Source organism: Conger conger, chromosome 3 (assembly GCF_963514075.1).
Source record: "Conger conger chromosome 3, fConCon1.1, whole genome shotgun sequence".
Taxonomy (NCBI): domain Eukaryota; kingdom Metazoa; phylum Chordata; class Actinopteri; order Anguilliformes; family Congridae; genus Conger; species Conger conger.
The window spans coordinates 17,283,549-17,297,832 of NC_083762.1; the positions used below are offsets into that span (position 1 = coordinate 17,283,549).

The 14,284-nt window shown below is 43.3% G+C and overlaps 1 protein-coding gene across 2 annotated transcripts; it reads left to right on the plus strand.

Moving 5' to 3' along the window:
- The first annotated feature begins 88 nt into the window (after positions 1-88).
- LOC133125151 (transmembrane protein 179B-like) lies at positions 89-13,864 on the plus strand. Of its 2 annotated transcripts, XM_061236895.1 has the most exons (5): positions 89-184; positions 2,123-2,282; positions 4,148-4,310; positions 4,500-4,578; positions 13,656-13,864. In XM_061236895.1, the coding sequence occupies exons 1-5, from the start codon at positions 89-91 to the stop codon at positions 13,812-13,814; spliced, it is 657 nt and encodes a 218-aa protein (XP_061092879.1). In that variant the 3' UTR covers positions 13,815-13,864. The 2 variants fall into 2 exon arrangements, 1 of the variants encoding a protein (XP_061092879.1); XR_009708385.1 differs by lacking the exons at positions 89-184; positions 2,123-2,282; positions 4,148-4,310; positions 4,500-4,578 and adding an exon at positions 13,171-13,239 and having other exon boundaries at positions 13,656-13,791.
- Positions 13,865-14,284: the final 420 nt, after the last annotated feature.

Sequence of the window (14,284 nt, forward strand, 5' to 3'; positions counted from 1 at the left end):
AATTAAGGAAGGCACTGACAACTAGGGCGTCCACCGTAATGACGGAGGTAGAGAGCACGCATGACGAGGACTGGCCAGTGAGGCTGCGATGGCGCTCAATTGTTTCCTTGTGGTGGAGCTCCTGCTGTACGTGGTATGTTTTTTCTGCGGAATCGTTACTGCAGCATCGGTAGCAATAACTCAGGTAAATTGACGAAAACACGCGTCGTTGCTCTCCACTAGCTTTAATTTGCACTCTGCGACAATCTTGCGTAGCATGTGGTTCCGCGTTGATTCTCACCCAACTGCCAAGATGTTGTCATTTTAAAGTACAAAGTTCAAACAAAGTTTTGCATTCATAGCGGACATGCTTAGTAATCTGCCTTGGCCCTAAAGACATCCCGTTCTGCTTCGTGTACGTTTGACTTTTGAATTCTGCCTTGTCGGGTTAAGCGCATATGAGATAAGCACAGAGGGGTTCTGAAACAGAAGTGGAGGTATAATTTCCTGATTTTAGAATAAATGGTTGAATTATAAAATCAACGCTATTCAACGCTAAAGTTGTCCTGCTTTTCCGACACATGTAATTGTACAGGGGCGGCCTGCAGCGTAGTGGTTAAGGTAAAATGACTGGGACACGCAAGTTCCAGTTCCGGTGTAGCCGCTATAAGATCCGCATAGCCGTTGGGCCCTTGAGCAAGGGGAAGTCTAATCAACTGTATGTCGCTCTGGATAAGAGCGTCCGCCAAATGCCAATAATGTAATGTAATTTATGTTCATGCCATGTTGGCATATCAGCTGTCAGTGTTCGTAGGCTGAAAAACATCAAAAACCCCTCTCAGTGTTTCTGTTGTTGTTTGTGTAATTCTTTAACTACTGACCTTTTTAAAAAAAAATACCAATGTATAAATTCATTCACAATACTGTCATTCATTCATGACTTGTGTTCATGATTTTAAGACAGAATGTCATTTTGCTTGCTTTTTTTAAGTTGTGCAAAAACACATAACCATTTTGGTTTTTGTGCTTATACGTTCTATATTTTCATGAAAAGTGTATCAGCAATCGATAGCAAACTCTAATTCAGTATCACTATTAAAGTCATTTTATTTAGATATTACACGTCTGTCACGTGCACATCGTGATTCTTGTGGTTTAGGCTCAAGGTGAAAGTAGTTGCTCCTGTTTAAAATTTTGCTTCTGGGTTGACGGCAGTTAAACTTCTTAGAAGGAAACGAAAGTGTAACTGATGCACGCATTACGTAATTCAGCGTCCACTTGACTGGGAGAAAACGAAACCCACGCCGAAGAGGCAAGCGCCTGTGCGTTTTAACTTACGATCCTTTGTTGTGCCATGCGACCGTCCTCGGCGGTTTATTGTGTCCAATTAACTGCGTGTTATTGGAGTCAGATGAGCTGGAATAAATAGTTTGCCCACTTTTGTACGTCAATTACAGTATATGTGCAGGCATGTCAATGTGAAAAATACGTTGATAAGAGGCTAATGTAAATTTTTGTGAGCACAAAATTATTTGATTAACTTGGGAAATCCCTGTATTGATAGCAAAAAGGGATCTTGCGGAGTAAACCGCAGCATTTTGATCTTGTACATGGGATGTGGAAGGAGTGTTTCTTTGCAGAACGTCTTGTGGGCCTATCGAGCTTCAGTCACAGTTCGTAAAGAATGTACAGTGCAGTCCGTAAGAATTTGGACGGTGGTAATTTCTGTTCTTTCGTTTGCATTTCTCAACATGAGGACCAGAGTTGTGCCAATGACAGTCAAAGAAGCCATTGGCATGAGGCTGAGAAATTAGGGGGGAAAAATAGTCTGAGATATAGGCCAAACAATACGCTTACCAAAATGAATGTTTCATTCTAATTCATCTAATGTGCTGGATTACAGAGCCAAAATTGCACCATTGTCCAAATACTTAAGGGAAGCAGATTTTTATAATTTCTGACATTGTTGGGGAACACTGAACGTGAAAACATCAGGCACTGTTAAAACACAGTAGCCCACTAATTTACAAATGTGGTCAGTATGATGATGTGCTTGCAAGTGTGAAAGTTCTACAAATTGATGGTTTCTTTTCAGAAAAGAGTCTGTATGAGAAGGCCATGACTTGCCCATGTTGCATTGCAGGGGGAGTTTGCAGGGAAGTGCATTCTGTACGGCACTGTCCATTTGAACGGAACAAACCTTACTATAGAATATCCCAGCTCCCAGTCCCTCTGCTACTTTGTGACGACCATCTCCGTGTGCGTAGCTGTATACTGCTTCTCCCTCGCTCTTTGCTGCTGCTGCACCTACCGTGTGGCCAAAGATGGCCAAAGGTGAGAGGTGGAGCATTTTCACCAGGGTTTGCAAACCTCTTCAGCTTTAACCTAAATGTCAATAGAAATTTGGGATGAGCTCAAACATTTGATGAAATGTCAGGTTTTTGAGGAGTGAAAAGCTCTCCCCATGTGTCATTTCAGTTTGGCTATATTTTTAGTGGCCGCTGTCTTCACACTAGAATTAAACAGCCTGTATGCCTGTATATATCGTTTGGACCACACTCTAATAATACAATATATATATATATATATACACTTTGTGTATGTGTTCAGTAGGTTCAGTTGTGTTCCAGTTTGAATATCTACAGTTGTGTTCAAAATAATAGCAGTGTGTTTAAAAACGTGACTAAAGCTCAAAATCCTTATAATAGTTTTTATTTCGATGCATTGGGAACACTGCACATTATATCCTCAAAACATGAAGAAATGTCAATTTTTTAATTACTTTACAGGAAATGAAGAAAAATGAATATTGGGCCTTTCAAAAAAATAGCAGTGTCTGCATTTTTCTTTACAAACTCAAATATTTACTGTATAAACTGAAAAGTCTTCAGGATTTAGCATTCCTGTGAACTACTAAACTAATATTTAGTTGTATAACCACGGTTTCTGAGAACTGCTTCACATCTGTGTTGCATGGAATCGACCAATTTCTGGCACCTATGAACAGGTATTTCAGCCCAGGATGATTTGACAACATTCCACAATTCCGCTGCATTTCTTGGTTTTGCCTCAGAAACAGCATTTTTCATGTCACCCCACAAGTTTTCAATCGGATTAAGCTCCGGGGATTGGGCTGGCCACTCCATAACTTTTATTTTGTTGATCTGGAACCAAGATGCTGCTCGCTTACTGGTGTGTTTGGGGTCATTGTCTTGTTGAAACACCCATTTCAAGGGCATTTCCTCTTCAGCATAAGGCAACATGACCTCTTCAAGTATTTTGATATAGGCAAACTGATCCATGATCCCTTGTATGCGATAAATAGGCCTGACACCATAGTAAGAGAAACATCCCCATATCATGATGCTTGCACCACCATGCTTCACTGTCTTCAGAGTGTACTGTGGCTTGAATTCAGTGTTTGGTGGTCGTCTGACAAACTGCCTGCGTCCCTTGGACCCAAAAAGAACAATCTTACGTTCATCAGTCCACAAAATGTTTCTCCATTTCTCTTTAGGCCAGTTGATGTGTTCTTTGGCAAATTGTATCCTCTTCAGCACGCGTCTTTTTTTTAAATTTTAACAGTGGGACTTTGCCGGGGCTTCTTGCCCATAGATTAGCTTCAAACAGGCATCTTCTAATTGTCACAGTACTCACCGGTAACTTCAGACTGTCTTTGATCACCCTGGAGCTGATCATTGGCTGAGTCTTTGCCATTCTGGCTATTCTTCGATCCATTCGAATGGTAGTCTTTCGTTTTCTTCCACGTTTCGTTTTCAGAGAGAAATACATGCAAACATGTGCTGGCTTCATCCTTAAATAAGGGCCACCTGATTAACACCTGTTTTTTCACAGATTGAATGACCTCACTAATTGAACTCCACACCGCTATTATTTTGAACAGGCCTCTTTCAATTAATTATTCAATTACACAGACTCAGGAGCATGTGTATCATGAATGTTGGGTCTGTTGGTTTTCTACGACTCTACTACACCTACTGGTAAATTATTTGCCATGTAGTAATATATTTTCTACCAATGTTGGACTGCTATTATTTTGAACACAACTGTACTTGATAACTTTTTTTACTACTGGTTAATACTGGTTTGTATTTGACCAATCACAGGGTCTGAGTATGTATGTGTTGACAGGCTTTGATAAAATGAGACATTGTTTGTGTCCCTGTTTCTCCCAGGGGACAAATTTGGATGTGCGTGACACTTCTGGTTTCTGGGGTCTTCTCATTCTTCCTGTTGGTGACTGGGTGTGTCCTAAGGTTTGGTAGGAATCGCCTCTGCGAGTCTATAATCAGCCTGCCAGGTATAACCAGGTGAGGGACAATTATACTCTGCATTTGTGTGTCTGTGACTGTTTTGAATGTCTCACCAGGAGAGCAGCAAGCGGCCTCAGCCACCACTGAAGTCAGTCTCCAGCAGGTTCTTGGGGTTTGAACAGTACATGAGCAGTTACAGACTGCATCAATGTATGACCATCTGAGAACCTCTGTGTTGTGTTTGAGGTGTGAGGAGGCACAGGACAAGCCTTGGTCCGCCCCGTACGTAGGGACGCGATTCTTCTCCAATCTGCATGGTGCAGAGGTCAGTGCTGATCCGCAAAGTTCATACCACACAATGAATACCAACTTCAGATGCAACCAACTATTCAGTTATCATGGATGGAACAACATGACTATGGACTGAATTATATTATAGTGTTATATTGTAACTGCATGGTTATAAGAGTGATAAACTGCACCTTTGACTCCAGGACTACAACTCTGAACAAACAAAAGATTACCTAGAATTGTGCTGAATGTACAGTACTTAAGCATTTACATGTTGTTTCCACTTTTTCCAGCTGTGGACTCAATCCATTAAAGACCATGTAATTGCAGCGGTGCGCATGTGAAAAATGTATTTGTAGACACTGCTCAGTTGGCTTATTGGTGCATTATGTTTGTAAAATAATACGTAGAAATGTAAATGTATAATTAATACTAATTAAATATAATAGGAATTATAATTACATTTTAAATTTGGCATAACCACACTGACATTATAGTATGTCACACTGACAGACTTGTCAGACATGAACTATTGATTATTTCCACCCCCATTGTCACTGCAGTGTTGTGTTCATGTGTTGCTACTAGTTGATTAATGTTATTTTACATTCAGTTACTTGTGTAGTTGCTTTCCCTAATCTGTTCCCACTACAGCACGTTTCTCTCTCACGACTCTTGCTCATGCCAACCCTCCTGTCATTACATGACATTAATTGCATATCATTTTTCAATTTTCTGTCAGACATCAGTGTGGGTGAACTTCTTCTTCTGGCTGCTGACCTTCACTGCAGTGGTTATCCAGAGCTGTCTGGGGGCCAGTGCGAGCCCCGCTGAGACTGGACCCCTCCTCTCCAGAGGGCCCCGCTCCAGAGGGCCCCGCACCAGAGGGCCCCGGACCAGACGGTCCCACACCAGACGGTCCCGCACCAGATGGTTCCAGAATTATTATGATCCTGATGAACCTTTATTTATATAGTTTTTATGAGCAAATGTCTTGTTAATGGCACTATAGGATTACATTTTATGTGATGTTTGATATTTGAACTTAACAAAATGCTTTAGGATAAAGCCATTTATTAGGGATTAATTTTACATATTAAGCACCAGAAGCCTCCTCATTGCATCAGAAAAAAAATGGGGACATCATCTGGTCGGCTATTTTTTCTCTATTGCCTACTACGTCGTGTCTCAGAAAACTGACAGTAGACACACGTATTAAACATAACGTGTCATTTATTTTTTTCATTAATTGAAAGTGCTGATTTTGTACCATAATGTTCTAGAACATGATATGTGATCAATTACATAATTGGCCGTTGCATGAACCAGACTATTTCAGTTTAGGATGGGCCATTCCACTCCGGCGGAAGAGGAGGTTCTGAAGTCTTGCGAGTAAATTACACTTCCCCATAGCCTCTCTCAATCCACGCTACTAAAATGAATTCAAAAGTCAAAGTTCTGAGCCAAATTGAACAGGTCCCACAATCCTAATCTGTGGACTGAATCCCCTTTCAGGATGGTTTCTGTTTAAAATATTGGGTAATGAATTATCCCCGGGTGTGTTGACTTCTCGAAGAAGTAAATGACACAAGGTTTTAAGGCTTTAATTTATGTGATCATGAGGTTAATGTGAACCCCAGCAGGCTCTGTACCCTCTGGTACATTCCATTTCCATTTCCCTGGTTCCTGGTCTACTTTTAAAGCTGCTTATGTGAAACAGACCTCTGGTTATCAAATACAAATTATGCGGTTGATATAGTCTCATCACATGTTAGTAGGCTGTTGACTCGTGTTGACTCACCGTCTACCTGTGTTTATAGTCCTGAAATTCAAGTTTCAAAATATACAGTTGATGACCTGACACTCTCTACCAAAACATTGTATGACTGTACAATAATTCAGGTTCATTGGTTGTAATTGCCACAGCCAATGACGTTTCAACATCAGTGCATTTACAGAGAAGAGGGAGGGATAAACAGTGTTGTGGTTTGAAGGTGTTTGTTGCTGCTATTCCTCTCTTGACCAACAGAATTCCAAAATTACCTACTGTACCCTTAACTGCTGAGCCTAGATTAGCACTGTGTGCAGCATTTGTATGCAAAAGTCCTGCCCCTGAATCAGATAGCCAATGTGCACTCCAGGCTGCCCAAGGCCTGGAAATGGAGCAAGAGTAAGCTATTGTCCAACATTCACCCTCCCACTAAAGCGCTCTCTTGTGATGCAACATGAAAATTTTGTTTTGTTTTTGTTGTTTTACCATGTCCAGGAAAGCAGTTTTTCATAGTATCTGTACTAATGGGACAGTTATTTTTCCTCTGGCTGCAGTAAAGGTGTTGGTGTAGCAGTTGAAGGTTTTCTGGTGGCTGCTGGCTCTTTGGTAGAAAGGCACTTAGTCAGCTTTAATCCCTGAAGATCACTGAACTACAGAAGCGTTCATGTGGATCTTTGCTTGTCTCTGCTCCCCCTGCTGTTGGTTTTTATGTATAGTATCATGTCAAACCCCACAACCTACTTAACAGATTTTTTATGTTTTCTTTTCACCTACAATTCATTATTATTACTATTTTGTGTTAAAGTAGTCAAGATTTTAATCCCAGACTTTATACAGTGTGACATGTTTTAAATAGGTTATTCATTTCCAAATAACTGCGATGGACTGGCGACCCGTCCAGGGTGTATTCCTGCCTTTCGCCCAATGTATGCTGGGATAGGCTCCAGCCCCCCTGCGACCCTGTTCAGGATAAGCGGGTTCAGATAATGGATGGATGGATGGATTTCCAAATAAACTCTGTTCCAGTTTACTGAGAAGGCTTTTAAAAAAAAAATATGTATAGGTTTTTATATATTATTTTTTTTTTTTTTTTTTTACCAGAGCCAACGTGAAATGCAAAGTATATTGCTGTATGTTGAGGGTGCATGTAGGCTATATGTATCCTCCTGGTTCAACTGATTGAAATTTCTAGTGTTGCTTTTTCAAAGATGCACTGCAAAGTTAAATATGTGACTTTCTGCCTTTGGAGGGATGGAACATTCAAGCCATATTCTTCAGGTTACTAGCATTTTGGAGTTCATTATTGGTTGTTCCAGAAAGGGTGGCTTCCTCTGGGATGGGACCACCAGGTGGAGGGTGTGTATTAAATTTTGAATATGTAGAGATGTTCATGGTTCAACTTGGATTTCAAGCTGTAGATACAACCTGGTGGCAATCAAGCTAGTAGCTTTCAAATAACATCAGCCTTCGCCATTGTTTTTCATTTATTTCCACTGCATTCATCCCCCCTGCATATAAAGGGGTTTCCTTCATTAGACGTTATACCTATTGCAATTCCTATTACAAAACCATGCCAAGATACTGGTGAAAGACAAAATCTTATTTTTGTATATAGGTGTCTACATGTGTATATGAGTGTGCATGTGTGTGTCCATCTTTACATTTGAGAGTAAAGTGTGTTTTGACCAATGTATGCCAATAAAAATCTCTTTTTCGGAACTTCCTGCATTTGAGAGTGATACTACCTTCTGATAGTCTATCACAAATGTTTTGGTTCTGAAATTTATTTGACAGTGATTAAGTGCAACTGTCAGTATTTTCTTTGTAATGTGAAATCATCAACTACGTAATGTGGAGGATTATGAAGAGTTCCCGCTGAAAAAAACTGCTCAAGCTAGGTTTTGAAACAGCTGGGAGCTGGTTGGCCAGCTCCATACTCAACATGGCGTGACCAGCTGAAGTTAAGTATTGAAACAACTGGTAGCTGGTCATTTCAAGCTGGTCATTGCTGGATTCTACAGCAGGAGTGATACATATTTTAGAGGTACTACACCATCTCTGGTTTTTCTCTGTCCATGCGGTCTTCCGTGGCCACACAGAATTGGAAATGATTGAACTGAAAGCCTCAACCTCACGCTCTTGGGTTGGGTTGTGGTTAGAATGGTTTTTGGCAATAAATCAGGGTTTATGGTTCAACACAACTGCATTTCCTCCCATTCATATTCATAAGGAAATGCAAACGGTGACCCTGAAAGTAATGTTTAAAACACTATTCTATTCTAAAACAAATACATTGGCATTGTGTCTCAAGGAACATAATGATTAATGTTAGCTATGAATACAATATTTACCCATTTCATTGCTCGGTTAGGAATTGCTTTGTGAAACCACAACTGGAAATTATGGAAATGTGGTATTGTTATAAACACGGACATCGGAGTTCACAGGAAGTGAGACTGCCTTGCAGGAAGCTGTGCAGCCTCTGCTTTGATAGGGCACAAGTGACATAGGGGAGCACGGGGGAAGGAGGACAAATGGCGTATTAGAAATTACATTTGAATTCTTAAAATTCAGATTTTTATTCTTATTTAAATGTAAAATTGAAAATAGGGAGAGAAAATGAGGATGTGTTTGCCGAATACAAATTTATTCAGCTGTAAATTCCTATGAATGCGACCATAATGTATACTTTCAGTGCAAAAGTGTCTGGCGATTTTGTGAGGAACTATCCAAGTACTTACTTCACCCTCTTCATTTCTCCTCTCTCCTGGTACAAACTTGCACTTCTTTTCCATTCTTCTCTCTGTGTGAGTGTGTGTGCATGAGTGTGTGTGTATTGCTCTCTGTATGAGTGTGTGTGCGTGAGTGTGTGTGTGAGTGTGTGTGTATTGCTCTCTGTATGAGTGTGTGCGTGAGTGTGTGTGTGAGTGTTTGTGCATGAGTGTGTGTGTATTGCTCTCTGTATGAGTGTGTGTGTGAGTGTGTGTGCATGAGTGTGTGTGCATTGCTCTCTGTATGAGTGTGTGTGTGTGTGTGAATGTGTGTGCATGAGTGTTTGTGTATTGCTCTGTGTATGAGTGTGTGTGCATGAGTGTGTGTGTGAGTGTGTGTACAGCTCTCTGTATGAGTGTGTGTGAGTGTGTGTGCATGAGTGTGTGTGTGTATGAGTGTGTGTGCATTGCTCTCTGTATGAGTGTGTGTGTGTGTGTGAGTGTGTGTGCATGAGTGTGTGTGTGTGTGTATGAGTGTGTGTGCATGTGTGAGTGTGTGTGTGTGTATGAGTGTGTGTGTGTGTTGCTCTCTCTCTCAGAGCCGTTTGCTCAGCTTGCGGGCCTGTCTCTCTCGGGCCTCGAAGGCAGCCTTGGTGTCGAGCAGCTCTTCCAGCTGCCTGCGCATCCTGGCCATGTCCAGCTGAGCGGCCTGGCACTGCTCCCGCAGACAGCGGCTCTCCTCGCGCAGCTGATTGGCCGCTGCCGCTGCGGCCAGCTGCTCGCTCTGCTGCCGGCACCGCGTCTGCACCTGCGCCGTGTCCACCAGCAGCGCCTCCACACTGCACGCCACCGAGCCCGCCCGGTCTGCAGACATCGTCTGGGTCAGGGGCGGACAGAACGTACAAATCCAGCCATGTTTTTCACCCGCCCATGCACTCACCCAGCCGTTTTCACTCGTTAGTTCTACCGCCTTTGTGCTAATTAGCAAATGCAGATGATTTCAATATAGTACTGAGGAGGACTTTTACTTTTTTAAAGATATTTTTTAGGCCTTTTTTAGCTTTATTGGACAGTATATAGAGACAGGAAGAATGGGGGCGAGAGAGAGGGAAAGACATGCGATAAATTGTCAGACGGTCGGATTCGAACCGTTGACGTCGCGGCTCACAATGACCATGCGGTCAGTGCTCTGCAGGCTGCGCCACCGAGACACCTGACTTTTACTTTTTGAACCTGGATTTTCACCTCTGTTCCACTGAGCAGGATAATTGAGTTAGGTGGATAAGTGCACAGACTTAAACCCAGAATCTAATGGACAAGTAACAAGAGCTGTTCTTTTTATACATAGTCTCCCCATTTTAGGGGACCAAAAGTAATTGGACAGTTCACAGCTTCACAGCTGTTTCTGATTAGTGGGGTGTATTCAATCACTTCCGTAGTGCAGGTATAAGAAGGCTTTCAGCTTCTAGTCTTGATTCTAGACTTTTGACTACTTTTGGAGTCTGTTATTCAAGTTTGTCAACATGAGGACCAATGTGCCAATGACAGTCAAGTAAGCCACTATGATGCACCCGACTAATCAGAAACAGCTGGGAAGCCAACTGTCCAATTACTTTTGGTCCCCAAAGATGGGGAGACTATAAAAAGGGATGTCATTTCTACACGTGTGAAATACCCTCAAATTACACGACAGTCTGCACGTTAACCTCATACTCATCGTTTAATTCCAAATCCAGTGTACCGGAGTACAGAGCCAAAACAACAGAAATGATAGGGATGAGACATTTACACTTCAGAGAACCACAGCTGCACTTCTCGCAGTCATGCACTGTACTGCACGTGCTTTAATGTGAAAAAGATCTCCCTGAACCCCGGACGTGTCATTCTATGGCTGTGGTCCTCCCTGTCTTCCGGCTGTTCCTCCCTGTCTTCCGGCTGTTTTCCGGCATCCTCCAAGAGGGCCCACATCACTCCGCTGCTAAAAAAGCCTACTCTGGATCCCACCATCATCCAGAACTACCGCCCGGTATCTCTTCTTCCTTTCCTTTCTAAAACTATAGAACGAGCCGCTTTTACTCAACTTTCTTCTTTCTTTTCTAACAACAACCTGCTAGACCCCCATCAGTCTGGCTTCAGATCGGGCCACTCGACAGAGACTGCGCTCCTCTCCGTCAGTGAGTCACTCCATGCCGCACGAGCAGTCTCCCTCTCCTCTGTCCTCATTCTTCTAGATCTCTCTGCTGCCTTCGACACTGTGGATCACTCCATCCTCCTGTCTGCCCTGTCAGCAACGGGCATCTGTGGCACAGCCCTGGACTGGATTGAGTCCTACCTCTCTGGTCGCTCCTTCCAGGTTGCCTGGGCTGGTTCGGTATCGACACCTCGGCCCCTCGCCACAGGAGTTCCCCAGGGCTCAGTCCTAGGCCCGCTTCTTTTTTCTCTTTACACTCGCTCCCTTGGCCCTGTGATCACTGCACATGGGCTATCCTACCACTGCTACGCGGACGATACCCAACTCTTCGTCTTGTTCCCGTCGTCTGATACGCAGGTTTCAGCCCGTATCTCTGCTTGCCTGAGGGACATCCAGAGCTGGATGGACAACCACCATCTAAAGCTCAACCCAGGCAAGACTGAAATGATATTCATCCCTGCTAAAACCTCTCTCCATCTGGATCTCTCCATTTCCCTCGGGGATACCACACTCACGCCGTCACCCAGTGCAAGGAACCTCGGCGTGGTGATGGACAGCAGACTGTCCCTCTCCGAGAACATTGCGGCGGTGACCCGGTCTTGCAGGTTCTTCCTATACAACATACAGAGAATCCGCCCCTTTCTCACCCCCTCCTCGACCCAGCTCCTGGTCCAAGCGATGGTTCTGTCCCGCCTGGACTACTGCAATTCCCTCTTGGCTGGCCTCCCAGCGTCCGCCATCAGACCCCTCCAACTCATCCAGAATGCAGCAGCTCGTCTGGTCTTCAACCTTCCCAAATACTCACACTTCACCCCCCTGCTTACTTCCCTCCACTGGCTGCCTGTCATGGCTCGCATCAAATTCAAAACATTGGTGCTAGCCTTCCAAGCAGTTAAAGGGTCTTCCCCAGCTTATCTACAAAAAATCATCAGACCCTACACCCCTGCCAGACCTCTTCGTTCAGCCTCCACAGGCCGCTTGGCACCTCCCCCTCTCCGAACCTCCACCTCACGCTCACGACTACTGTCTGTTCTGGCTCCACGGTGGTGGAACAAACTCCCCGTTGAGGTCAGAACTGTAGAATCTCTCCCCACCTTCAAGCGCAAGCTGAAGACACACCTCTTCAAGCAGCACCTCTCCCCATCCCTCCCTACCTCCCTGTGAACCTTAATTGTTGTCTCTGTGACTTGCTTTGTGTATCGGTATTTTTAGGCTAGGTAAGCAGTGTTTGGATAGTTAACTTTGGTCACTTTTGCTCTGTTTGGCCCTCGTCCTTATCTTTGTTGTACAGGTAGCAGTTGAAATTGTACTTCCCTCTAGGGTCTTTCAGCGAACTTATCCCTGGTTATGGGTATGCACTTTGTTGTACGTCGCTCTGGATAAGAGTGTCTGCCAAATGCCAATAATGTAACGTAATGTAATGGTTAATGCTCACGTTTAATCAGAAAAACGTGAGGGCTTCACATATATTCTCAAAATACTCTTATAATATTCTTATAATATCAGATTTTTCAGCAGACGCTTGGATGGCTTATGTGATCACAACCTATCTGGGTATTAGTGGACTGCACAACCTATAGTCCAGTAGATTACAGAACAGAGCACAAATAACCAGGGAAAATGTGTGGCCACAGCGCGGCACACAGCAGCCCGGCTACAGCACTTATTCTTCCTGTTGGTGACTGGGTGTGTCCTAAGGATTGGTAGGAATCGCCTCTGCGAGTCTATAGTCAGCCTACAAGGTATAAACAGGTGAGCAACAGGGTAATTATTCTCACTTGTGTGCCTGTGACCGTTTTAATTGTCTTACCAGGAGAGCAGCAAGGGGGCTCAGCCACCATTGAAGTCAGTCTCCAGCAGGTTCTTGGGGTTTGTTCAGTACATGAGCAGTTACAGACTGCATCAGTGTATGACCATCTGAGAACCTCTGTGTTGTGTTTAAGGTGTGAGGAGGCACAGGACAAGCCTTGGTCCGCCCCGTACGTAGGGACGCGATTCTTCTCCAATCTGCATGGTGCAGAGGTCAGTGCTGATCCACAAAGCTCATACCACACAATGAATGCCAACTTCAGATGCAACCAACTATTCAGTTATCATGGATGGAACAACATGACTATGGACTGAATTATATTATAGTGTTATATTGTAACTGCATGGTTATAAGAGTGATAAACTGCACCTTTGACTCCAGGACTACAACTCTGAACAAACAAAAGATTACCTAGAATTGTGCTGAATATACAGTACTTAAGCATTTACATGTTGTTTCCACTACAGTACTTCTCTCTGTTCCAGACTCTTGCTCATGTCTCTCAGTACATGACATTACTTTGCATGTCATTTAGCGGATGCTTTTATCCAAAGCAACGTACACAAAAGTGCATATGAAGATCCTATTACTCTCTCATGCCATATGTATTTGTGTAATTCTCTGTCAGACATCAGTGTGGGTGAACTTCTTCTTCTGGCTCCTGATCGTCACTACAGTGGTTATCCAGAGGCGTCGGGGGTCAGAGTTCACGGCCAGGGGAGAGGACCCCAGCGCAAGCCCCTCTGAGACCGAACCCTTCTTCCCCGGCCGCACCAGGCCCCAATGACCCGCCATGGCCCCATGTTCTCTGGCCTGACCCCACCTATACACCCTGAAAGTCCTCCAGCCTGTTTCAGAAATTTCAGACCAATTTCATTTATGTACAGTGAACCTTGTGTGTGGCCAAGTTGGTTTCACTGCTACACCCCAGTTAGAATCCGTATTTTCACTATTTACATGAAAATATGACGTACAGTGCATCCGGAAAGTATTCACAGCGCTTCACTTTTCCCACATTTTGTTATGTTACAGCCTTATTCCAAAATGGAATAAATTCATTTTTTTCCTCAAAATTCTACACACAACACCCCATAATGACAACATGAAATAAGTTTTTTTGAAATTTTTGCACATTTATTAAAAATAAAAAACTATGAAATCACATGTACATAAGTATTCACAGCCTTTGCCATGAAGCTCAAAATTGAGCTCAGGTGCATCCTGTTTCCACTGATCAACCTTGAGATGTTTCTACAG